The 26,443-nt window shown below is 36.6% G+C and overlaps 1 protein-coding gene across 1 annotated transcript in view; it reads right to left on the bottom strand.

Moving 5' to 3' along the window:
* Window positions 1-14,345: 14,345 nt before the first annotated feature.
* The window catches only part of AGBL3 (AGBL carboxypeptidase 3), an 89,355-nt gene continuing 77,257 nt past the window's right edge, over window positions 14,346-26,443 (bottom strand). Inside the window, exon 17 of the mRNA XM_058530499.1 lies at window positions 14,346-15,030. Coding sequence (XP_058386482.1) covers window positions 14,631-15,030 — 400 coding nt within the window. The 3' untranslated portion in view covers window positions 14,346-14,630. The remainder of the gene's footprint in view (window positions 15,031-26,443) is intronic.

Here is a 26,443-nt window from a genome sequence, read left to right as displayed (position 1 = left end):
GTGATGCAATATAGAAGAGACAGAAACAATTGAAACAATTTACTCAAAGTTATAATGCATGTAGTTTTTAAAGAGTCAAATAATTCTTCAGAGTTTGTTATGTAAAACAAGAGTCCCACACTCTCCCTTTTTTCTTCTCCAGAGGCAAGCACTTTCATCTGTTTTTTACCTCAGTTCTCAAAATAACATTTTGGTGTTATTGGTACTTGATTTTTCAGTTTCAGGCATAATCTATTGACTCTTAACTAGAGGAGATGAAGATTTAGCTTTCTTCTCCCTGACTCCACGTTCCACAACTCTAAGTCCTATCTCCCTCCTCCTTTCAAATTGGTTATATTATAATCTTGTTTAAATCAATATTCTGTGTCTACAATATTGTAACCATGTAAATACCATATACGGTAGCTGAGTCATATAGAAAATTATGATTTCTTTTCCTTTTGTGCATAACTTTTTGTCTTCCCTGGAGATAATAATTGCCTTAATTTTTTGTTTGTTAGCTTAATTTTCTATGTGCTTAACACTTATCCAACCCTCAAATCTTCATCAAATCTTTTTTCAAGAAATTTGTATGCATGGTACTTGATCTCTTCCTGAGAAAGGCTCTTCCAGCACCTTCCAACCTGCTCCAGTCTGGGATGAGGGCCTTGACACCTAATACACAGCTGTCATCTGGGAATCTCATTTCAAAACCACCATCCTGTGATTCCTTTTGCCTCTATCCTATGCCGGATCTCCTATTTCCTGCATCAAAGGCTTTTCTTGGTTTAGTCTTCATTCTACCCTTAAACTTGATAGATCAAAGTTAGAGTATAGAATTTTAGGTTAAAAATAATTTGCCTTTGGGTGCCAGCCCGGTGGCGTGAGCAGTTAAGTGCGCACGCTCCGCTGTGGCAGCCTGGGGTTCGCCAGTTTGGATCCCGGGCGCGCACCAATGCACCGCTTGGCAAGCCATGCTGTGGTGGCATCCGACATATAAAGTAGAGGAAGATGGGCATGGATGTTAGCCCAGGGCCAGTCTTCCTCAGCAAAAAGAGGAGGATTGGCAGATGTTAGCTCAGGGCCAATCTTCCTTATAAAAAAAAAAAATTATAAAAAAAATAATTTGCCTTTTTAAGTTTGAAAGCCTTGTTCCATTCTATCTAGCTTCCACGTTATTGTTGAGAAGTTTAACGCCATTCTGCTTTCTAGCTTCAAAAATGGTTTCCTTTCCTAGTCTCATCCTTGCAGGTTTGTCTTAAAAAATAAAAATGATTTTTATTTTAGTGGGTTTTTGAGAAAGAGCAAAATTAAATGTGTGTTCAGTTTGCCGTTTTTAACTGGAAGTCTAATTATTTTATTATTTATTTATTTTACCCTAGAAGGGCTCTTTCTAGCTGTCTCTTTCGCTGGTTCCCTCTGGCAACATAGCTGGCCTCTGGTTGAGCTTGTTGCTCTTATCAAGTTACTAGCCTCCTCTTAATCACCATCAAAATCTCCATTATTTATTTATTTACTTTTTTGCTGAGGAAGATTTGCCCTAAGCCAACATATGTTGCCAATCTTGCTCTTTTTTATGTGAGCTGCTGCCACAGCATGGCCACTAACAGATGAGTGGTGTAGGTCTAACCCTGGGGAACTGGGGCCAGGCTGCTGAAGCAGAATGTGTGGAACTTAAGCACTAGGCCACTTGGGTTGGCCCTCCATTATTTTTGATAGCACCCTTAGGCTTGAACTTCCCCACACTCTGTTCCAAACAAATTAGTTTACTTGCGGAAAACTTCAGAGTTCTCTGTTTTCATGGCATGCCTCTCCTCCTAGGGCAAAATATCTGAGCCATTGCTGTGGAGCTGAGGGTGCAGACAGTGACCTGCTTCTTCTAGAGTGACGCCTCTGCTTTTTGAGCATGGTGCCGGGTGGGGCAGTAGCCTCTTGTCTTTTCAGCTTGCCCCTCCTCACATGGAACCTCCACCCTATAAACAAGCTCGGGCAAAGGTGAGCAAGGCTCCAGTTTTCTTGGCCTGCTGAATCTGAGAGACAGACTTTGCACTCTGGCTGGGTGGAGGAAGGGAAGCCCTAACTAACCTCTTGGCTGCACTAGGCTGGAATTTAGCCTCTGCAACACAGAGGTAGGGGCATGAAAAATGCTCACCCCTCCCAGGGAGGTACCAGAACCCTAGGGCTGGGAGCTGGGGAGAGTGCCACCCCTGCATTCTTGGCCACATGCTTCCAGAGGAGAGCTTCCTTCACACTGAACTGGGGTCAAAGGAGGAGTGGGTCGTGGCTTAAGTGCCACAGACTCACACTGAGATTTTCTTGAATGAATGTTTCTTTATTTGTTGCCATAGGACAATTTCCATACTTAAAATTTTTTTTTTCCTAACTTTTACCAGTTATGGTATTCTCACAGGGGAATACCCACTCTCACAGGGGAGTGGGTGGAGGAGTTCCTCAGGCTGCTATTCTGGAACTGGATCTCTGCCCCTTTATTGTTTTTCAAAGGGAATAGTTCTAACTGCATAAAATCTAAAGACTTTTAAATAGCAAAGAATATCATGAACAAATCTGAAAATGACAACTTTCAGAAAATTACAAAATAAGAAACAAATGGTTGTAAATTTTGAGTCCCTTAAATTAATCTATGAATTTAGAACTTAACTAATAAAAATATTGATAGGTTTAACTGGGAATGCCTTTGTGGTTGTTTAAGTTTTTTGTTTTCTTAAAACTAATAAAACCAATAAAAATTTATTGAGGTAAATATTAAGCTACTTTTACAGATTTCTAGTAATAGATATATTGAAATAGTCTTCTGTTTCAAATATCTCCACCTGGTTTTGTAAAACATCTATGATGGTTTAAATAATAGTAAAAACAATACTTATGCCATCTAATTATGGGGTGCCCAATGAAATGGAAATAATGTTTCACAATTAAATTAAAATCTCTATATTTAAAAACACTCAGGAATTATAATTCTATTAAATGTCAATAAGAGCAAACATAAAATCAATTAAGTGACAGCAGTTAAACTACATAGAGGTAAATCTAAACTTTTAAAAAGAGGAAAAAACAGATGTCTTGCAGTGGGTGTGGTGTTCAGGGATTGGCTGCTTTGAAGTCTGAGTTGAACCTGCATGTGACCCTGGATCCCTGTGATCTCATGGCATAATGTTCCCCTTTTGGATGGAGGAAGCTGCTATCATCTGTGTCATCTTCTCTAAAGACAGCAGCTAAACTTATCATCTGCAGCACAGTTTCAGTCAGAGATTTTAAGAGCTCCCTTTATCATTTACAGCCTGTTTCATTCACGTGTAATACTTTTCAAGCATTTTTTTTTTTTTTGGACCGTCGGTTCCCACACTCTTTCTATCCCCCATTTTCTTGGGAAAGCAGGTTTAGGCTTTCCTATAAATGAGTGTTTTCATCCAAACGATCCATTGTTTCCCTCTAAAGTTGTTCTACATTTTTTTCTGAGATGCCTTGGGCATTAGTTGGGAATGGAAGGATTTTTTTTTTTTTTTTACTAGGAAGAATTGCCCTGAGCTAACATTTGCTGCCAATCTTCCTCTTTTTGTATGTGAGCTGCCACCATAGCATGGCCACTGTTAGATGAGTGGTGTAGGTCTATGTCTGGGAACCAAACCCAGGCTGCTGAAGCTGAGTGCGCTGAACTTTACCACTCGGCCACTGGGGCTGGTGCGGGATTGGAAGGATTTTGATCCATCTTTGGCCAATCATGTCTGTCCTTGAACATGAGCTATTATATGAGGGAGCTCGCTTTTCTATTCATTTTTGAGAGGTCTACTGTACCCCCAAGTGAAGAGGTGGACCTGTTCACATTTCTATTAAGTGTTGCCAAACACAGAGTGTGTATCATCAGAAGACTGGCCTCTACAAGAAGTGACTTGAGGGCTTCATAGGCTTGTGTAAACTCTTTAATCTTTTCACGATATAACAACATTCTTCAACTGGTGCAGAAAAGTATTTGGCTAGCTCTTTATTCCTCTTTAAAGTATGTTGGCTTCTCGCTAAAAAAAAAAAAAAAAATCATAGCAGCACATACTCAAGGAAAACACAAAGGGATTTGTCTCAAGTAGTCAGATACCACCACCAGAGCACTGCTCCAGGACTAGCTGGACAGATATTTCTGTGGTAGTCCAAAGGGCCTCCATAGCTCCAAAGGCACTGAAGCTTGGCCCCTGGTTGTCAGTATCCTGTAGACCACAGCTGCCTGCTTGGAACCCTATGGAGTGATGTACTTCTAAAACAAACAAGTGCCTGGCAACCCAGCCAGACCATCAGTGGGACAGGGCAAGTGGGTGAATAAAATGTTACACTCTTTGTTCTGTTCATTGCTGCACACACAGAAAGTGATATTATTTGTACTGTGCATTGGGGGAAACAGAGAAGGATGATTGCAGCCAGAGGTGACTAGCCCATGAGCTCTGGGTACTCTAGGCCCTGCCTGACATAACACAAAACTACAGGGTTAAAGTAGTGTCATGCTACAATCCATTCTCTGCACACAAGCGTGTCAGGGCACAATGGTGAGACAAGTTGCAGTAGAGAACTCACATGCCCATGTTCCTGGGTGAAGCTCCTTCTTCCGATTTGAAGTTTCCTTCTGCAGCCTTGAGGCCTGATCCTGTCTACAAAGGTTACAGGAATCTCTTTTCCCTGTAGGCTCGCTGGAGCCTGTGTTTGGTCAGCACAGGCAAGCAGGGTCAGAGAAATGAAGCACCTCACCAAAGGTATTACCTCACTGATCTGGATTTCAATTATAAGAACTCAAGAGGCATCAAGAGGAACAGATAATGTCTTAACATTTTATGTATTTTCAGTGGACCCTTGTTGTAGTTCAATCCAAGTGGTCTCCAATGGAGTGATTCATTGATCCATGCTCCTTCCATCATGTGGCCCTGCTATCGTCAGCACACAGTCATCTTCAGAGGAGTGGTTACCTCTGCAGAGGGAGTACATCATGCTATCAGCTGAATTTGCCATCTTTTGTTTCTTTAAACAAAATCTCACTCTCTTAGTATCTCTCTGGCAGACTCAGGCCCAGAGCCTCTTTTACCCATCACCCGGGACTCTGCCATGAGCAATTCTCTCCACACAGCCTTTGTCCACAGGAGAAAGGATAGGACAATCAGCAGAGGCTGGTTTGGGACTGCTGAAGGGTGCCAGGGTTTGCGTCAGTGGTCCCCCTATGAATGCGGAGAACAAAGGCTCTTCCCAGGCTTGGTAGTGAGAGTGATGCCTGATGAAGTGATCATTGTTTATAATTTATTTATTTGAAGGAGAAATTGCTAATTAAGAGTTTATAACATGTTTCTAAAAGTAAAGAATTCAGCTATGGTATAGAAGATCATCTTTGTTATGGAAAAAAATGACTTAAGCAAACCCCTTTTATATGCAGAAAGAGTGTTCACACTTCTGGGATAAAAACAAAATATCACGTTTTTTGGTGGTGGTGGGCAGATCACTCTTATTTTAAAGCCTAATTATATAAGAACAATTTAGTGATGTCAGGATGAAAGCCCCAGAGTTAATGTATGTCTTTTGATTCATCTTATAAAGCCCTTCTGCCTGGGTCAGTAGCATCAATGCCAACTCCAGAACATAGGCTCCACCAGGCATCATTGCTGCCATGTGTGGGGAGCCAACGATGATACAGAATCTGGGTGATGTCTGTGGAGGGGATGGGGTCACAGCAGATACTCAGCTCTCCTTTCACAGTGGCCTCAAATTTTAAAGGAATTTTTTTGCTCGACATAGAATTTAAGGTTGTCAATACCACACTGTCTTGATGATTGTAGCTTTATATTAAGTCTTTTAAGTCTTGTAGTCAGGTAACATCAGTCCTCTGACTTTGTTCTTCCCTTTCAATATTGTATTGGATATTCTCGATCTTTTGTCTTTCTATATAAATTTTAGAATCAAGTCTGTTGATAATAATTTGATTGGAATTTCATTAAATCTATAGATTAAGTTGGGAAGAACTGACTTCTTGACAATATTGAGTCTTTCTATCCATGTACATGGAATATCTCTCCATCTATTTGGATCTTTGATTGCTTTTATCAGAGTTTTATAGTATTCCTCATATAGATCTTGAACGTATTTTATTAGATGTATACCTAAGTATATCATTTTTTGTGCTTATGTAAATGGTATTATATTTTTAATTTCAAATTCCAATATTCGTTGCTGGTATATAAGATAGTGATTGACTTTTGTATATTAACTTTGTATCTTGCAAACTTGCTATTATTGCTTATTAGTTCCAGCAGGTTTTTTTGCTGATTCTTTGGGAATTTTCTATATAAACGATCATGTTCTCTGTGACCAAATATAGTTTTATTTCTTTCTTTCCAAGCTGTATACCTTTTATTTTCTCGTCTTATTGAATTATCTAGGACTTCCAGTATGATGTTGAATAGGCATCAGACAGTGGACATCTTTGCCTTATTTCTGATCTCAGCAGGGAAGTATGTAGTTTCCCATCATTAAGCACAATGTTAGCTGTAGAATTTTTTTTTGGTAGATGTTCTTTATCAAGTTGAGGAAGTTTTCCCCCATTCTTAATTTGCTGAGAATTTTTTTTTTTTTCTGTGAGGAAGATCAGCCCTGAGCTAACATCCGTGCTAATCCTCCTCTTTTTGCTGAGGAAGACCAGCTCTGAGCTAACATCTATTGCCAATCCTCCTCCTTTCTTTCCCCAAAGCCCCAATAGATAGTTGTAGGTCATAGTTGCACATCCTTCTGATTGCTATATGTGGGACGCGGCCTCAGCATGGCGGGAGAAGCGGTGCGTCGGTGCGCGCCCAATATCCGAAGCCGGGCCGCCAGTAGCGGAGCGCATGCACTTAACCACTAAGCCACAGGGCCGGCCCTGCTGAGAGTTTTTAATCATGAATGGGTGTGGGATTTTGTCAAATGCTTTTTCTGCAACTATTGATGTGAACATATGATTTTTCTTCCTTATTCTGTTGATGTAGTGGATCATATTTATATTTGAATATTGAATCAGCCTTGCATATATAGCATAAATCCTACTAGACTGTGATGTTTAATTCTTCTTATACATTATTGGATTCAATTTTCTAATATTTTGTTGAGGATTTTTGCATCTATATTCATGAGAGATATTGGTTTGTAATTTCCTTTCTTATAATATCTTTGTCTGGTTTTACTATTAGGGTAATGCTGGCCACATAGAATGTGTTAGGAAGTATTCCCACTGCTTCTATCTTCTGGAAGAGATTGTAGAGAATTGGTATAATGTCTTTCTTAAATTTTTGGTAGAGTACATCAGTGAACTCCTCTGGGCCTTTTGGCAGGCTATTATTTATTGACTTAATTTCTTTAATTGACATAGGCTTATTCAGATTGTCTATTTCTTCATGTGTGAATTTTGGCAGATTGTGTCTTTCAAGGACTTGGTTAATTTCATCTAGGTTATCAAATTTGTGGGTAGAGAGTTGTTCTTAATATTCCTTTATTATCCTTTAAACGTCTATGGGATCAGTTTTGGCGGCCCCTCTTTCATTTCTGGTATTAGTAATTTGCTTCTTTTTGTTTTTTTAGTTAACATTGCTAGAAGTTTATAAATTTTATTGACAATGGAATATTATTCAGCACTAAGAAAAATGAGCTATCAAGCCATAAAAAGACATGATAGAACTTATATTCATATTACTAAGTGAAAGAAGCCAATCTGAAAAGGCTACATACAGTATGATTCTAACTATGTGATATTCTGGAAAAGGCAAAACTGTGGAGACAGTAAAAAGACCAGTGGTTGAGTGACATCAATATCATGGTGGAGTGAGTTGTTCCCTTTGTCTTTCTCCTCTAAGTTACAACTAGACAGACATTCATTGACCAACAGAGGATTCCCTACACAGCACAAGATGACACCTAAGAGATCCATGTGTCCATACATCTGAAGGTGGGTGAACTGGACCCCTGGGAGGTGGTAGAACTAGATGAGCATCCCCCTCATCCTCCCCCAATGGCAGGGATCCAGGGTATGGGTCCTTACACAGCAGCTCATGTGACTGTGAACGGAGATAGTAGGTCCCCAAGCCCACCAGACCTGCCTTATAAGAAATGTTGAAAGAAGCCCTCCTACCTGAAATGAAAAGGCAAAGTTTTACAAAGCTTTGAGCAAGGAGATAAATAGACAGACAGAATCAGAAAATTGCAGCTATCTATCAGAATAGGTTAGTAAACACTTAATTATAACATAAAAGATTAAGGGAAAGAAAGCATCAAAAATAACTATAACCACTTCAGTTTGGTCACAAATTCACAACACAAAAAGGAATAATTTGTGACAATAAAAACACAGAAGAGGAAGAGGAAAAGGATGGAACTTTCATAGGCTAATGGAGATAAGAGGCTATCAGAAAATGGACTATCTCATCTATGAGATCTTTTATACAAACCTCATCATAACCACAAAATAAAAAATCAGAGCAGAGTCCAAAATCATAAATAAAGAGAAAGCTGAGAAAAACATCACAGAAAACCACCAAACTGAAATGGCAGTCAGAAATACAAGGGAAAAGAAACAATGGTAATATAGAACAACCAGAAAACAAGGGATAAAATGGTGCATTAAACTCTCATATATCAATAATCACTCTAAATGTAAATGGATTGAATTAGCCAATCAAAAGACAGAATGGCTGGACGGATTAAAAAATAAGACCCAACAATATACTGCCTCCAGGCAACACATCTCAGCTCTGAAGACAAACATAGGCTCAGAGTGAAGGGATGGAAGATAATATTTCAAGCAAATGGCAAGCAAAAGAAAGCAGGTGTAGCTATACTTATATCAGACAAAACAGACTTCAATATAAAAAAGATAACAAGAGACAAATATGGGCATTACATAATGATAAAAGGTACATTCCACCAAGAGGACATAACACTTATTAATATATATGCACCTAACAGGAGCACCAAGGTATATAAAGCAACTACTAAGAGACCTAAAGAGAGAAACTGACAGCAACACAATAATAGTAGTGGACCTTAATACCCCACTTATGTCAATGGATAGTTCATCCAGACAGAAAGTCAAGGAAAAAGTGGACTTAAATGAAATACTAGACCAGATGGACTTAATAGATAATATAGAACTTTCCATCCAAAAACAGCAGAATACACGTTCTTCTCAAGTGCACATGGAGCATGCTCAAAGATAGACCATCTTTGGTCAGAAACAAGGCAAGCCTCAATAAATTTAAGAAGATTGAAATCATATCAAGCATCTTTTCTGACCACAATGCTATGAAACTAGAAATCAACTACAAGAAAAAAGCTTAGAAAGTCACAAATATATGGAGACTAAACAACACGCTACTGAACAACCACTGGATCAATGAAGAAATCAAAAAATACCTGGAGACAAATGAAAATGAAAACACAACATACCAACTCTTATGGGATGCAGCAAAAGCAGTACTAAGAGGGAAATTTATAGCAACACAGGCCTACCTTAAGAAACAAGAAAAATCTCAAATAAACAAGCTTATGATATACCTAAAACAGCTAGAAAAAGAACAAAGTCCAAAGTCAGTATAAGGAAGGAAATAATAAAAATCAGAGCAGAAATAAACAAAATAGAAACTTAAAAAACAATAGAAAGTATCAATGAAACTAACAGCTGGATCTTTGAGAAGATAAACAAAATTGACAAACCCTTAGCCAGACTCACTAAGAAAAAAAGAGAGAAGACTCACATAAATAAAATCAGAAATGAAAGAAGAGAAATTACAACAGACACCACAGAAATACAAAGAATTATAAGAGAATACTATACAAAAGCTATACACCAAAAAAAAAAAAAAAAAAAATGGATAACCTAGAAGAAATGGATAAATTCTTAGAATCATACAACTTTCCCAAACTGAATCAAGAAGAAATAGAGAATCTGAATAGATCCATCACAAGTAAGGAGATTAAAACAGTAATCAAAAACCTCCCCAAAAAACAAAATTCCAGGACTAGATGGCTTCACTGGTGGATTCTACCAAAGATTCAAAGAAGACTTAATAATACCTATTCTTCTCAAACTATTCCAAAAAATCAAGAGGGTGGAACACTTTGTAACTAATTTTATAAGGTCAGTATTATCTTGATACCAAAACCAGACAAGCACAACACAAAAAAAGAAAACTACAGGCCAGAATTGCTGATGAACATAGACGCAAAAGTCCTTGGCAAGGGGCCATCCCCATGGTGTACTGGTTGGGTTTGGTGCACTCTGCTTTGGTGGCCCAGGTTCCTTGGATCCTGGATGTGGACCTACACCACTCATCAGCCATGCCGTGGTGGCAATCTGCATATAAAATAGAGGAGGATTGGCACACATGTTAGCTCAAGGCAAGTCATCCTCAGCAAAAAAAAAAAAAAAAAAAAAATCCTCAACAAAATATTACCAAATTGAATACAACAATACATTAAACGGATCATACAACACGATCAAGTGGGATTTATTCCAGGGATGCAGGGATGGTTCAACATCTGCAAATCAATCAATGTGATACACCACATTAACAAAAGGAAGAATAAAATTCACATGATCAGGGGCCGGCCCAGTGGTGCAGTGGTTAAGTGTGCACACTCTGCTTTGGTGGCCCATGGTTCTCAGGTTTGGATCCTGGCTGCACACCGACGCACTGCTTGTCAAGTCATGCTGTGGGGACGTCCCATAATAAAGTAGAGGAATATGGGCATGGATGTTAGCCCAGGGCCAATCTTCCTCAGCAAAAAGGGGAGGATTTGCATTGGATGTTAGCTCAGGGCTGATCTTGCTTACCAAAAAAAAAAAAAAAACCAAACACATGATCATCTCCATAGACACAGAGAAAGCATTTGACAAGATCCAACATCCATTTATGATACAAACTCTCAATAAAATGGGTATAGAAGGAAAGTACCTCAACATAATGAAGGCCATATATGACAAACCCACAGCCAACATCATACTCAATAGTGAAAAACTGAAAGTTATTCCTCTGAGAACAGGAACAAGACAAGGATGCCCACTCTTACTCAACATAGTACTGGGAGTTTTAGTCAGAGCAATTAGGCAAGAAAAAGAAATAAAAGGGATCCAAATTGGAAAGGAAGAAGTAAAAGTGTCACTATTTGTGGATGACATGATTCTATGTATAGGAAACCCTAAAGAATTCACCAAAAAACTATTAGAAATAGTCAAAAAAATACAGTAAAGTTGCAGGGTATAAAATCCACATACAAAAATCAGTTGCATTTCTATACATTAATAACGAACTAGCAGAAAGAGAAGTCAAGAATACAATCCCATTTACAATTGCAACAAAAAGAATAAAATATCCAGGAATAAATTTAACCAAGGAGATGAAAGACCTATACACTGAAAACTATTAGACATTTTTGAAAGAAATAAAAGAAAACATAAAGAAATGGAAAGATATTCTATGTTTATCGATTGGAAGAGTAAACACAGTTAAAATGTTCATATTACCTAATGCAATCTACAGATTTCAATACAATCTCAATCAGAATGCCAATGACATTCATCATGGAAATAGAAGAAAGAATCCTAAAATTTATATGGAACAAATAGAGACCCCAAATGGCCAAAGCAATCCTGAGAGAAAAGAACAAAGTTGGAGGTTATCACACTCCCTGATTTCAAAATATACTACAAAGCTATAGTAATCAAAACAGCATGGTACTGGCAGACAAAAATACACAGAGCAGGAACAGAATTGAGAGCCCAGAAGTAAAACCACACATTTATGGACAGCTAATCTTTGACAAAGGAGTCAAGAACATACAATGGAGAAAGGAAAGTCTCTTCAATAAATGGTGTTGGGGAATAGCCACATGCATAAGAATGAAAGTAGACCGTTATCTTACACCATACACAAAAACTAACTCAAAATGGATTAAAGACTTGAATATAAGACCCAAAACCATAAAACTCTTAGAAGAAAATATAGGCAGTACACTCTTTGACATTGGTCTTATCAGTATCTTTGAATATCATGTCTATTCAGGCAAGAGAAACAAAAGAAAAAATAAACAAATGGGACTACAACAGACTAAAAAGCTTCTGCAAGGCAAAGGAAACCATCAAAAAAATGAAAAGACAACCCACCAACTGGGAGAAAATATTTACAAATCATATATCCAACAAGGGGTTAATTTCCAAAATATATAAAGAACTCATACAACTCAACAACAACAAAAAATGAACAACCTTATCAAAAAATGAGCAGAGGATATGAACAGACATTTTTCCAAAGAAGATATACAGATGGCCAACAGGCACATGAAAAGATGTTCAACATCACTAATTATTAGGGAAATGCAAGTCAAAACTACAATGAGATATCACCTTACACATGTCAGAATGGCTATAATTACCAAGATAGGAAGTAACAAATGTTGGAGAGGATGTAGAGAAAAGGGAAACCTCACACACTGCTGGTGGGAAGGCAAACTGGTGCGGCCACTATGGAAAACAGTATGGAGACCCCTCAAAAAGTTAAAAATAGAAATATCATATGATCCAGCTATTCCACTACTGGGTATTTATCCAAGGAACATGAAATCAATAATTCAAAAAGATTTACACAGCCCTATATTCATCGTTGTATTATTCACAATAGCCAAGATGTGGAATAACCCCAAGGGCCCATCAACAGATGAATGGATAAAGATCTGTATATCCATTGTATATATATGCAGTGGAATACTACTCAGCCATAAAAAAGATAAAAATCATGCTATTTGCAACAACGTGGATGCACCTTGAGAGTATTACACTAAGTGAAATAAGTCAGATAGAGAAAGGCAAATACCATATAATTTCACTCATATGTGGAAGATAAACAAACACAGATAAGTAGAATAGATTAGTGGTTAGCAGAGAAGGGGGTGGGAGGAGGGTGAAAGGAGTAAAGGGGCACATATATATGGTGATGGATAAAAACTAGACTATTGGTGGTGAACATGATGCAATCTATACAGAAACTGAAATATAATAATGTACACCTGAAATTTATACAATGTTATAAGCAAATATGACCTCAATAATAAAAAAAAAAGACCGATGTTGCCAGGGGTTAGGAGGAAGAGAGGGATGAATAAGGAAAGCATAGAGAATTGTTATGGCAGTGAAACTACTCTGTATGATACTATAATGGTGTATATATTTCATTATACATTTATCTAAACCCAAAGAATGTACAATGCCAGGAGTACACCCTAATGTAAACTACTGACATGGATGATTATGATGTATCATATTAGGTTTATCAGTTGTAACAAATGTATCACTCTGGTGGGCGATGGTGATAATGGGGAGGCTATGCATGTATTGGGGTCAGGGAGTATATGGGAAATCTCTGTACCTTCTGCTCAAAATCGCTGTGAACTTAAAACTTCTCTAAAAACTAAAGTCTATTAAAATGAAAGCAAAAATATAATAGTTACTCTTTTAATATCCCAACAAGCTCTCCTTGTACCCTCTATGGCTACTGGAAATGTGAGAGTAGACTACCCAACCTCAGATCTTCCTAGTTTCATCTTGCTACCATGACCTAATTAGGCTTGTGACCTGTAACTTTAATGTACCTCTCCTACCTTATCCTCATTCTGCTTAGCCTCATTTTGTAATGGACGCCATTGTGGACCTGTAACTCTAGGCTGGTTGACTCTGTTTTCTCGCTTACTGCACCCATCTTGACTTATTGGCCTGACATACCTGTTTCTCTGCATTGTCCTTCAGGAATCTCGCTAGTGCTCACTGTCTTATGAATGACAAAGTGAGGTCCTCCACTTGCTTCCCCATGAATAAATGACTGGAGATGTACATTCACCAGCTCTAAAGGAAACTGCACATCTAATCTTTTACATTTTGGCTAAATTTTGAAAAGTAAAATGACTATTTAAACCATAATCTATGCATTCTATCAGTGCCATTTTGTGCCACACTTTTGCTCTGTACAATTAGCATCTTCTAATATATAGTATTTTTTACTAGTTGTTGGAGGTACACTACTTAACACTTTACTATGCACTATCTTACTCTGTAATTATTTTAGTCATGTGTTTTATATGTACAATTAATCAGTAATCTTTGGGTAGAAATGCCTTTCATATCACTAATGGTTTCTAGCACACTACAGATATAACAGAAATTCAGGAAATGGTGCTTGTTGACTGATTCATTAAAGTGCCTAACTTTAGGAACATTAAAGTCCGTGTTAGTACATGTCATTCCTTCCTTGAGTTTTTGGTGTTGTACGAATAAGTGATTTTGAAAGAAATCAAAATTTCCAAGATTTTTTTTTCTATCTTGGTAAAAATTAAATATAAATATCTAAATGATTTAAAATTTTCTATATTTTCTCTGGATTTCTTTTTAAATCTCTGAAAGATGTTCCCACTAAAGAAGATGGGATATCCAGAATTTGTAGTTTAGTATATGCATATGCATGTGTAGGGGGAGGAATAGGGATAGAGGGATGGGCAGTGCTTTTTTTCTCTTTTTACTATGTAAGCCTATGTTATCTTTCACCCACAGTCTTCAGAGCAGCGTAAAGCTAGATTATTTGTCGCTTTGGAATGTGACATCACTCCAAAGTGTGTCCATCATTCTTGTTTGGTTGCTCCTCCTTATTTTTAGTTAGATGGGGGGCTATTTGCATAGAACTTTGCTGGTTGGATGCTTCAGCTTGAAGATTCTTGTCTTTGGTAATACTTGCATCCTTCTCAAAACTTGAGGGTATAGTCTCCCATTTGCTGCTGACAGGGTTCATGTCTTTAGTCTTCGTGGCCTTGATTTGAGAATGTTTTTTCCTCTTCCTGGGCCCTTTGAGAGGTGACAAACTTTCAAATGACCTCTGGGACACACACTGGAGCCTTTCGGAAGAGCTCAGCATAAGATTCCTTTGGCTTATAAAAGGAGGATTTCTGGGTGGTGTCCAAGAAGTGCTGTATCTCTTTGTATTTATGTAAGTAGCTGGCTTTAGTCTAGAAAAGAAATGAAATGTGTGAGTTTTTGCCCAACATGCACCCCAGGTATCTGTAATCCTTAAGTATTTGTCATAGTATAAGTTATATTTTTCCTTTGGTTAGTTCATTTTCCCTTAAGACTTTTACCATTATTTCTATGAGAATGATCTAAGTCTTCATCTCTAGTCATGAGTTTTCAGCACTACTCCAGTCTTGTATTTCTAAATGCCTAGAGAATATGTTCATTTGGATACCTGTCCTGACCCCAGGCTTCCTGATATAATGGCCACTCTGGGCCTCAGCTCCTTACCCTACCCATCTAGTTGAAGTAAATGTTCTCTAAAATTCCACTTTGCTCTAGAAATCTACTTTTTTTAATTCTATTAGAATGAACTCAGTATACATGCTGTAAAGTTTTTTCTATCATCAGTAACAAGATAAATAGGAGTCCAAGAGAGGGAAGTTTTCCTCAAGAGGGAGGTTTTGTAAATTACTAATTGCAGCCACTTAAAGTCTCTCAGTTTTTCTTTAGAATTCCATTCTTTTCCACAAAATTTCAACTATATTTTTAATTAAACTGTTAATTTTTAGATAATTGTAGATTTACCTGCAGTTAGAAGAAATAATAGAAAGAGATCCCCTATCCCCTTCACCCAGTTTCCCCCAAATGTAATATTTTGCAAAATATCACAATCAAGGTATTGCCATTGATATAATCAAGATACAGAACAGTTCCTTCATATTTTCCTTTTATAGTCATACTTTCCTCCTTCCCCACCCCCTCCTTAAGTCCTGGCAATCATCACTCTGTTGTCCGAATTGTAAAATTATGTTATTTCAAGAATGTTATATAAATGGAATCATACCGTATGTAACCTTTTGGGATTGACATTTTTCATCTAGCATAATTCTCCAGAGATTCATCCAGGTTGTTTTGTGTTATCAGTAGTTCAGTCATTATTATTGCTGAGCAGTAGTCCATGGCATGGATGTACCATAGTTTGTTTAATGATTCATCCATTGAAGGATATGTGGCTTGTTTCCAGTTTATGGCCATTACAAATTAAGCTGCTAAAAACATTTGTGTACAGGTTTTTTTTGTGAACTTAAGTCTTCATTTCTCTGGGATTAACGCCTGGGAAAGCAATTGCTGGGTCATATGGAAGTTATATATTTGGTTTTTTAGGAAACTGCCAAACTGTTTTCCAGAGTGTATAATTATACATTCCCACCAGCAATACATGAGTGATCCAATTTCTCTGCATCTTCATTATCATTTCATGTTACCACTATTTTTTATTTTAGCCATTCTGATAGGTGTGTAGTGATATCTTACTGTGGTTTTAATATTCATTTCTCTAATGGCTAATGATATGGAACATCTTTTCATGTGGCTATGTATCATCTGTATATTCTGTTTGGTGAAATGTCTATTTATGTCTTTTGCCCATTTTTTAAATGAAATATTTGTTTTTTTACCATTTATTTTTGAGATTTCTTTAATCTAGATACTAGTCTCTTGTTTATGTGGTTTGCAAATATTTTCTACTATTTTATAGCTTGTCTTTTTATCCCTCTAACAGGGTCTTTTGAAGGGCAAACATTATTATTTTGATGAAGTTCAATTTATCAATTTTTCTTTTATGGATCATGATTTTGGTGTAAAGTATGACTTTTTCTCAACTCTAGATCCTGAAGATTTTTAATTTTTTTCTAAAATTTTTATAGATGTATGTTCTGCCATTAAGTCCATGATCCATTTAGAGCTATTTTTTGTATAAGATATGAGATTAGGTCAAGGTTCATTTTTTTGCCTATGGATGTCTAATTACTCCAGCAATGTTGGTTGAAAAAGCTCTCTCTCCTCCATTGAATTTACACTTTTGTCAAAATTAGTAAAGCATATTTATATGGGTCTATTTTGGGGTTCTCTGTGAGGTTCTGTTGATATATATGTCTATTCCTCCTCCAATACTACACTCTCTTGATTACTGTAGTTATATAAAAGTACTTGAAATCATATAGACTGATTCTTTCCACTTTATCCTTCTTTTTCACAATCATTTTTGCTATTTTAGTGCCTTTGTATATAAATTTTAGAAGAATCTTATCTATATCTAAAAAATCTTGCTGAGATTTCGATAGGAATTACATTATCTATTTGGAAAGAATTCACATTTTTACTGAGTTGAGTCTTCTAATCCACGAACATGCTATGTCTCTGCATTCATTTAGATCTTCTTTAATTTCCTTTTTGTTTTTATGTTTTATAGTTTTCAGCATACAAGCCCTGTACATATTTTGCTAGATTTACAACTAAGTATCATTTTTTTGATAGACTGTAAATAGTATTGTATTTTTTACTTTGATGTCTACACCTTCATTCCTTATATATAGAAATATAATTAATTTTATATGTTTATCTTATATTTTGGGACCTTGTTGAAATTGCTTATAGTTACAGGAGGTTAACTTTTGTAATTCCTTGGGGTTTCTACACAGATAATAATGTTCTTTGCAAATGGGAACAGTTTTCCTTCCTCCCTCCCTCCCTCCCTTCTTTCCTTTCTTCCTTTCTTCCTTCCTTCCTTCATCTGTATGCCTTTTATTTATTTTTCTTGCCTTATTGCAGTGGCTAGAACTTCCAGCATGATGTTGAATAAGAGTGGTGAGATTGGACTTTATTAAGTTGAGCAAATTTCCCTCTAATTTTATTTTCTGAGAATTTTTACCATGAATAAGTGCTGAATTTTGTCAAATGCTTTTTCTGTGCCAATTAATATGCTCACATGATTTTTCTTCTTTAGTCTGCTAGTATGGAGAATTATATTGATTGACTTTTGGATAATGAACAAGCCTTGAATTCCTGAAGTGGACCCCACTTGATCATGGTGTATAAGTCTTTTGATACAGTGCTAAATTTTATTTGTTAATATTTTGTTAAGAATTTTTGCATCTATATTTACAAGGGATATTATTCTTTAGTTTTCTTTTTTTGTACTGTCTTTGTCTGGTTTTGGTGTCAGGCTAGTAGACGCTTCATAAAATAAACTGACAAGTGCTCCCTCCTCTTCTATTATCTGGAAAAAATTGTGTATAATTGGTGTTAATTCTTCTTTAAATATTTGGTAAAATTCTCCTGTGAAACCATCTGGGGGATTTCTTTTTTCAGAGTTTTAAAATTATGAATTCGATTTCCTTCATAGTTATAAGAGAATTCAAATATTCTATTCCATATCGTTTGAGTTCTGGTAGTTTGTGTTTCCTTTAAGAAATGATCCATTTTTTTAAGTTGTCAAATTTGTGTATTTGTAGTGTTTCCTATTACCTTTTTGATGTCTGCAGGACCTTTAGTGGCATCCTCTGTTTGATTCTCAGTACTAACAATTTGTGTCTTCTTTATTTCTTTGTCAGTCTTGCTACAAATTTGTCAGTTTTTACTGATCTTTTGAAAGAACCAATTGTTTCACTGACTTTCTATGTAATTTTTCTGTCTTCAATTTCATTGATTTCTGCTCTTTATTATTCCCTTTCTTTTGCTGGTTTTGGGTTTACTTTGTTCTTATTTTTATAGGTTCTTGAGGTGGGAGCTTAGATTATTTATTTGAGACTTTTCCTCTTAATGTATGCATTTAGTTCTAGATATTTCCCTCTCAGCACTGTTTTAGCTCCATCCCACAAATTTCAATGAATTGTTTTAATTTTCATTATTTCAATATATGTTTTTATTTCCTTGAGACTTTATCTTTGATTCATGAATTGTTCAGAAGTGTGTTCTTTAGTTTTCAAGTGTTTGAGGGTTTTTCTGTTATCTTTGTGTATTGATTTCTAGGTTGATTCCATTGTGGTCAGAGAATACACTTTATATGATTTAAATTCTTTAAAACATGTTGAGATTTGTTTTATGGCCAGGATATGATCTATCTTGATACATGCTCCATGCATATTTGAAAAGAATGTGTATTCTGCTATTGTTGAGTGGCATGCACTATAAGTGCCAACTATCTTCTGTTGGTCCATGGTGTTGAATTCTTTTGTATCCTTGCTGATTTTGGTGGTTTGGTCAGCTGTGGATCTATTTCTCCTTTCAGTTTTTGCTTCACATATTTTACAGTTCTGTAGTTTTGTGCATACACATATAAAATCACTATGTGTTCTTACCGGATTGACCTTTTTATCATTATATAATGCCCCTCTCTGTCTCTGATAATTTTCTTTGCTGTGAAATCTACTTTATCTGATATTAACATAATCACTCCTGCTTTCATTTATTAATGTTTGCATAATATATCTTCTTCCATCATTTTACTTTCAACCTGCCTATATTGTCATATTTGAAATGAGTTTCTCGTGGACTGCATATCATTGAACAATATTTTTAAATCCATTCTTCCAATCTCTCTTTTTAATTGTTGTATTTAGACCATTGACATTTAATGTAATTATCTTAGGACTTAAGTCTGCCATTTTTTTGGTTTCTGTTTTTCTTGTTTGTTTGTTTGTTTATGTTCTTCTGTTTTCTTTTTCCTGCCTTCCTGTGAATAGTGTGAATATTTTTAAGAATTCCATTTATATTTATCTATAGTGTTTTTGAGTGTATCTATTTGAATAGCTTTTTGAGTGGTTGCTCTAGATATTACATTACATGTGCAAAACATCATATCTAATGGTGTTTTTATTTTACCAGTTTGAGTGAAGTATAGAAATCTCACCTCCCGTTTTTGTCCTTTTACCTTCTCATATTTATAATTGTCTGAAACATTTCCTTTACATACATTTAAAATCACATTAGTGTTATAATTTCTGCTTCAAACATCAAAAAATTTAGAAAACTTGGGAGTCCAGAAGATGGCAGTGTAGGAGGATCCTGAACTTGTCTCCACCCATGTACAGAACAAACCTACAACTACTGTGGAACAAATTCCCCTGGGAGACTTCTGGAAACTAGACAAAAAGAACCTCTACAACAAGAGACAACACAGGGAGGATTAGAAGAGGCAGAGCCCTGCTGAGGAAATAAAAATACACCTTAGCTACAGCACTTCAGATTCAGAAGCAATCTCAAAGGTACAGAGCTTTTCCCAGAAGAGCGGGTGATTCAAGGTCCACATTAGGTACCCCAGCCCTTAGATCCAGCACAAGAGAGACAAAAATACCTGTCTTTGAAAACCAATGGGGAATACACCCAGGAAAACTATAGAACTTCAGGGAAAGGAAAACCTGCTCTTAAAGGGCCCATGCACAGACTCACTTAACACAGAAACCAGCACAAAAACACCAGATAGAAAAATGCATAGTCCATTGGTAAAAGAGACTCACTTACTAAGCTTGGAGTGCATGCCAGAGAGGCAAGCAGCAGCTGGACCCATCCCCCAGGAACTGAGACACTGGTGGCTGCCGTTATTGTGACCTAGTTCAGCTGTGCTGACACAGATACTGGCAGGTGCCATTGGAATCCTTCATCTAGCCTGTTAGTGCAGGTGTCTTCCCCACCCACTAGAGCACTGGAAGCAATCCAGCACAGCCAGGCAGCACAGGTAGCCTGTCCCAGGGTCTGCCCCACCCACCAGCAAGCCTGCAGCAGACTTACACCACTGGGCAGCAAAAACAGCCACAGAGGGGATCTGCCTCACCTACCAATGCCTGAAATGGCAGCATGCTGCCACACCAGGGGCCTGCTCCACTGATCACTGCTCCTGAGGCAGCTATGCACCACAGGACCATGTAGCCAGTTTGTGCCAGAGGCCTGCCTCACTGGAGAGCAAGCTGGCAACAGCTGCATGCTGTGCAGCTAGCCTCATTGGAAGCCTGCTCCTCCCACCAATGCATCTGAGGCAGCCTAGTGCAGCAGGGCCATGCAGCCAGCCACACTGGGGGCCTGCAGCAGTTGTGTGCCCCTGGGCCTAGCAACCAGCCACACTGGGGGCCTGAATCACACACCAACAAAACCACAGTATTTTGTATGATACCAAATCTTGCGAACAGACATGCCACAGGCTTGCCCCACCCAATAACATGCCTGTAGCATAACATGGCCATAGCATAATATGGCTGGGCCTCACAACCAGCCAGCTGGGACAGCCTAGCCACCTATGCACCCATGGCAATAGTAACCCTGCCACTACACAAGGGCCCATGTATTCCAGGAGGGGACACTCCTAGAATATTGGACATAGGTAACGAGAGGGGAGCACATTGCTGGGCATTATAAGGTGTCTCTTACAGAAGGCCACATTTCCAAGATCGATATGTAGCTGATCTACCTAATACATAGATATAAGCTTAAAGAAGCAGGAAAAATGAAGAGACAAAGGAATACGTTCCAAATAAGGGAACAGGACAAATCGTCAGAAAAAGAAGTAAATGAGGGCCGGCCTCGTGGCTTAGTGGTTAAGTGTGCGTGCTCCGCTGCTGGCAGCCCGGGTTCGGATCCCAGGTGCACACCAATGCACCACTTCTCCGGCCATGCTGAGGCCGTGTCCCACATACAGCAACTAGGAGGATGTGCAGCTATGACATACAACTATCTATTGGGGCTTTAAGGAGTAAAAAATAAAATCTTTAAAAAATAAATAAATAAAAAAATTAAAAAAAAAAAGAAGTAAATGAAACAGAGATAAACAATCTACCTGATAAACAGTACAAACTAATAGTCATAAGGATGCTTATTGCTCTTGGGAGAAGAATAGATGAACATTGTGAAAATTTCAACAAAGAATTGGAAAATATAAAAAAGAACCAATCAGAACTGAAGAATACAATAATGGAAATGAAAAATTCACTATAGGGAATCAATAGCAGAGTAGGTGACACAGAAGAATGGATCAATGATTTGGATGAAAGAGTAGAGGAAATCACCCAAGCTGAACAGAAAAATAAAAAAGAATTTAAAAGAATGAGGACAGTCTAAGGGACCTCTGGGACAACATCAAGCATACTAACATCTTTATTATAGGTGTCCAGGAGAAGAGAGAGAGAAAAGGGCAGAGAACCTATTTGAAGAAATAATAGCTGAAAACTTCCCTAACCTGAAGAAATAAACAGATATCCAGGTACAGGAAGCACAGAGAACACTGAAAAGATGAATCCAAAGAGGCCCAAACCAGACACATTTTAATTAAAATGTCAAAAATTAAAGATAAAGAGAGAATCCTAAAAGCTGCAAGAGAAAAGTAACAAGTTACATACAAAGAAAATCCCATTAGGCTATCAGCTGATTTCTCAGCAGAAACCTTACAGGCTAGAAGGGACTGGTGTGATATATTCACAGTGATGAAAGGAGAAAACCTACAGCCAAGAATATTCTACCCAGCAAGGTAATCATTCAGACAGGAAGGAGAGAAAAAGTTTTTCAGACAAGCAAAAACAAAAAGAGTTTATCACCACTAAACCAGGCTTAAGAGAAATGTTAAAGGGATTTATTTAAGTGAAAAAGAAAAGACCATAAATAGGAATAAGAAAATTATCAAAGAAAAAACTCACTGGTAAAAGCAAATATACAATAAAGATAGTGGATCAACTACCTATAAAGCTAGTATGATGGTCAAAAGACAAAAGTCCTAAAAATATCTATTTCCATGATAAGAGGTTAAGGGATACACACAAAAAAAAGAGGTAAAACATGATATCAAAAACATAAAACGTTGGGGGAGGAGAGTAAAAGTGTAGGGCTTTAATAAGAGGTCAAACTTAAGAGACCATTAACTTAATATAGATTGCCACATACACAGGTTATTACATATGAACCTCAGGGTAATAACAAACCAGGAACCTATAATAAATACACAAAAAAACAGCTAGAAAGGAACTTCAACATAATATTAAAGAAAGCCATCAAATCACAAGGGAAGAGAGCAAGAGAAGAAGAAAGGAACAGAGAAGAACTACAAAAACATCCAGAAAAAAAGTAATAAAATGGCAATAATTACATACTTATCAGTAGCCACTTTAAATGTCAATGGGCTAAATGCTCTAATCGAAAGACACAGAGTGGCTTAATGGGTAAAAAAAAAAAAAAGACCCATATATATGCTGCATACAACAGACACACTTTAGACCTAAAGACACTCACAAACTGAAAGTGAAGGGATGGAAAAAGATACTCCATGAAAATGGAAATGAAAAAAAAGTTAGAGTAGCCATACTTACATCAGACAAAATAGACATTTAAACAAAAACTGTAACAAGAGACAAAGAAGAGCATTACATAATGATAAAGGGAACAATACAACAAGAGAAATAACACTTGTAAATATCTATGCACCCAACATAGCAGCACCTGAATACATAAAGTAATTATTAACAGACATAAAGGGAGAAATTGACAGTAACACAATAATAGTAGAGGACTTTAACATTCCACTTACATCAATGGATAGATCATCCAGACAGAAGATCAATAAGGAACTGTTGGCCTTAAATGACACATTAGATCAGATGGACTTAGTAGATATATACAGAACATTCCAACCAAAAACTGGAGAATACATCTTCTTTTAGAAGGCACATGGAACATTCTTCAGGATTGATCACATATTAAGCCACAAAACAGTCTCAATATTTGAAGAAGATTGAAATAATACCAAGCATCTTTTCTGACCACAATGGTATGAAACTAGAAATCAACTACAAGAAGAAAATTGGAAAAGCCAAACTATGTGGAGATTAAACAAAATGCTAGTGAACAACTGTTGGGTCAATGAAAAAAATTAAAGGAGAAATAAAAAAAAAATACCTGAAGACAAATGAAAATGTAAATATGACATACCAAAATATATGGGACAGCAAAAGTGGTACTAAGAGAAATGTTTATAGCAATACAGGCCTACCTCAAAAAAACAAGAAAAAATCTCAAATAAACAATCTAACAATACATCTGAAGAAACTTGAAAAAGAAGAACAAATGAAGCCCCAAGTCAGTAGAAGGAAGGAAATAATAAAAATTAGAGCAGAAATAAATAAAATAGAGACTAAAAAAAATAGAAAAAATCAATAAAACTAAGAGCTAGTTCTTTGAAAAGATAAACAAAATTGACAAAGCTTTAGCTAGATTCACCAAGAAAAAAAGAGAGAAGGCTCTCTCTACATCAGAATAAAAAAATGAAATCAGAAACAAAACAGGAGAAATTACAATGGACACCACAGAAATACAAAGGATTATAAGAGTATACTACAAAAAGCCATACACCAACAAATTGGATAATCTAGAAGAAATGGATAAATCCTAGAACCATACAACCTTCCAAAACTGAATCAAGAAGAAACAGAGAATTGAATAGACTGATCACTAGTAAGGAGATTGAAACAGTAATCAAAAACCTCCCCAAAAAACAGAAGTCCAAGGCCAGACAGCTTCCCTGGTGAATTCTACCAAACATTCAAAGAAGACTTAATACCTATCCTTTTCAAACTCTTCCAAAAAATTGAAGAGGAGGGACTGCTTCCTAACTCATTCTGCAAGGTCAACATTACCCTGATACCAAAACCAGACAAGGACAACACAAAAAAAGAAAATTACAGGCCAATATCACTGATGAACATAGTTACAAAAATCGTCAACAAAATATTAGCAAATTGAATAAACAATGAACAGTAAATTAAAAAGATCATACACCATGATCAAGTGGGATTTATTCCAGGGATGCAGGGATGGTTCAATATCTGCAAATCAATCAACATGATATACCACATTAACAAAATGAAGAATAAAAATCATATGATTATCTCAATAGATGTAGAGAAAGCATTCAATAAGATACAGCATCCATTTATGATAAAACTCTGAAAAAATAGGTATAGAAGGAAAGTACTTCAACATAATAAAGGCCATATATGACAAAGCCACAGCTAACATTATACTCAATGATTAAAAACTGAAAGCTATCCCTCTGAGAATGGGAACAAGACAAGGATGCACCCTTTCACCACTCTTATTTAACATAGTCTTGGAAGTCCTAGCCAGAGCAATCAGGCAAGACAAAGAAATAAAAAGGATCCAAATTGGAAAGGAAGAAGTAAAATGTCACTATTGGCAGATGACATGATTTTACATACAGAAAATCCTAAAGAATCCACCAAAAAAAAATATTAGAAATAATAAACAAATACAGTAAAGTTGCAGGGTACAAAATCAACATCTAAAAATCAGTTGCATTTCTATATACTAACAATGAAATAGCAGAAAGAGAAATTAAGAATACAATCCCATTTACAATTGCAACAAAAAGAATAAAATACCTAGGAATAAATTTAACCAAAGAGGTGAAAGACCTGTACACTAAAAACTATAAAACATTGTTGAAACAACTCAAAGAAGACATAAAGAAATGGAAAGATATTCCACATTCATGGATTGGAAGAATTAACATAGTTGAAACATCCATACTTCCCAAAGCAATCTACAGATTCAATGCAATCCCCATCAAAGTCACAACAACATTTTTCACAGAAATAGAACAAAGAATCCTAAAATTTATATGAAATAACAAAAGACCCAATAGCCAAAGGAATCCTGAGAAAAAAGAACAAAGCTGAAAGTATCACTCTCCCTGATTTCAAAATATCCTACAAAGCTATAGTAATCAAAACAGCATGGTACTGGCACAAAAAGACACACAGAGCAATGGAACAGAATTGAGAGCCCAAAAATAAACCCATAGTCTATGGACAGCTAATTTTCAACAATGGAGCCAAGAATACACAATGGAAAAAGGAAAGTCTCTTCAATAAATGGTGCTGGGAAAATTGGACAGCCACATGCAAAAGAAAGAAAGTAGACCATTATCTTATACCATACACAAAAATTAACTCAAAATGGATTAAAGACTTGAATGTAAGACCCGAAACCATAAAACTCCTAGAAGAAAACAGAGGCAGTACGCTCTTTGACACTGGTCTTAGCAGTAGCTTTTTGAATACCATGTCTCACCAGGCAAGGGAAACAAAACAAAAATAAACAAATGGGACTACATCAAACTAAAAATCTCCTGCACAGCAAAGAAAACCATGAACAAAACAAAAAGACAACAGTTGGGAGAAGATATTTGCAAACTATATATCTCATAAGAGGTTAATATCCAAAATATATAAAGAACTCATACAACTTAACAACAAAAAACAAACAGCCCAATTAAAAAATGGGCAAAGGATCTGAACAGACCTTTTTCTGAAGAAGATATACAGATCACAAAACGACACATGAAAAGATGTTCAACATCACTAATTATTAGGGAAATGCAAATCAAAACTACAATGAGATATCACCTCATGCCCATCAGAATGGCTATAATTAAAAAAACAAGGAATAACAAGTGTTGGAGAGGATGTGGAGAAAAGGGAACCCTCATACACTATTGATGGGAATGTAAACTGGTGTAGCCACTACGGAAAACAGTATGGAGATTCCTCAAAAAATTAAAAATAGAACTACCAT

Source organism: Diceros bicornis, chromosome 3 (assembly GCF_020826845.1).
Source record: "Diceros bicornis minor isolate mBicDic1 chromosome 3, mDicBic1.mat.cur, whole genome shotgun sequence".
Lineage (NCBI taxonomy): Eukaryota > Metazoa > Chordata > Mammalia > Perissodactyla > Rhinocerotidae > Diceros > Diceros bicornis.
The sequence above is the reverse complement of the archived record's forward strand: the minus strand, read 5'-3'. Positions and strand labels throughout refer to the sequence as shown.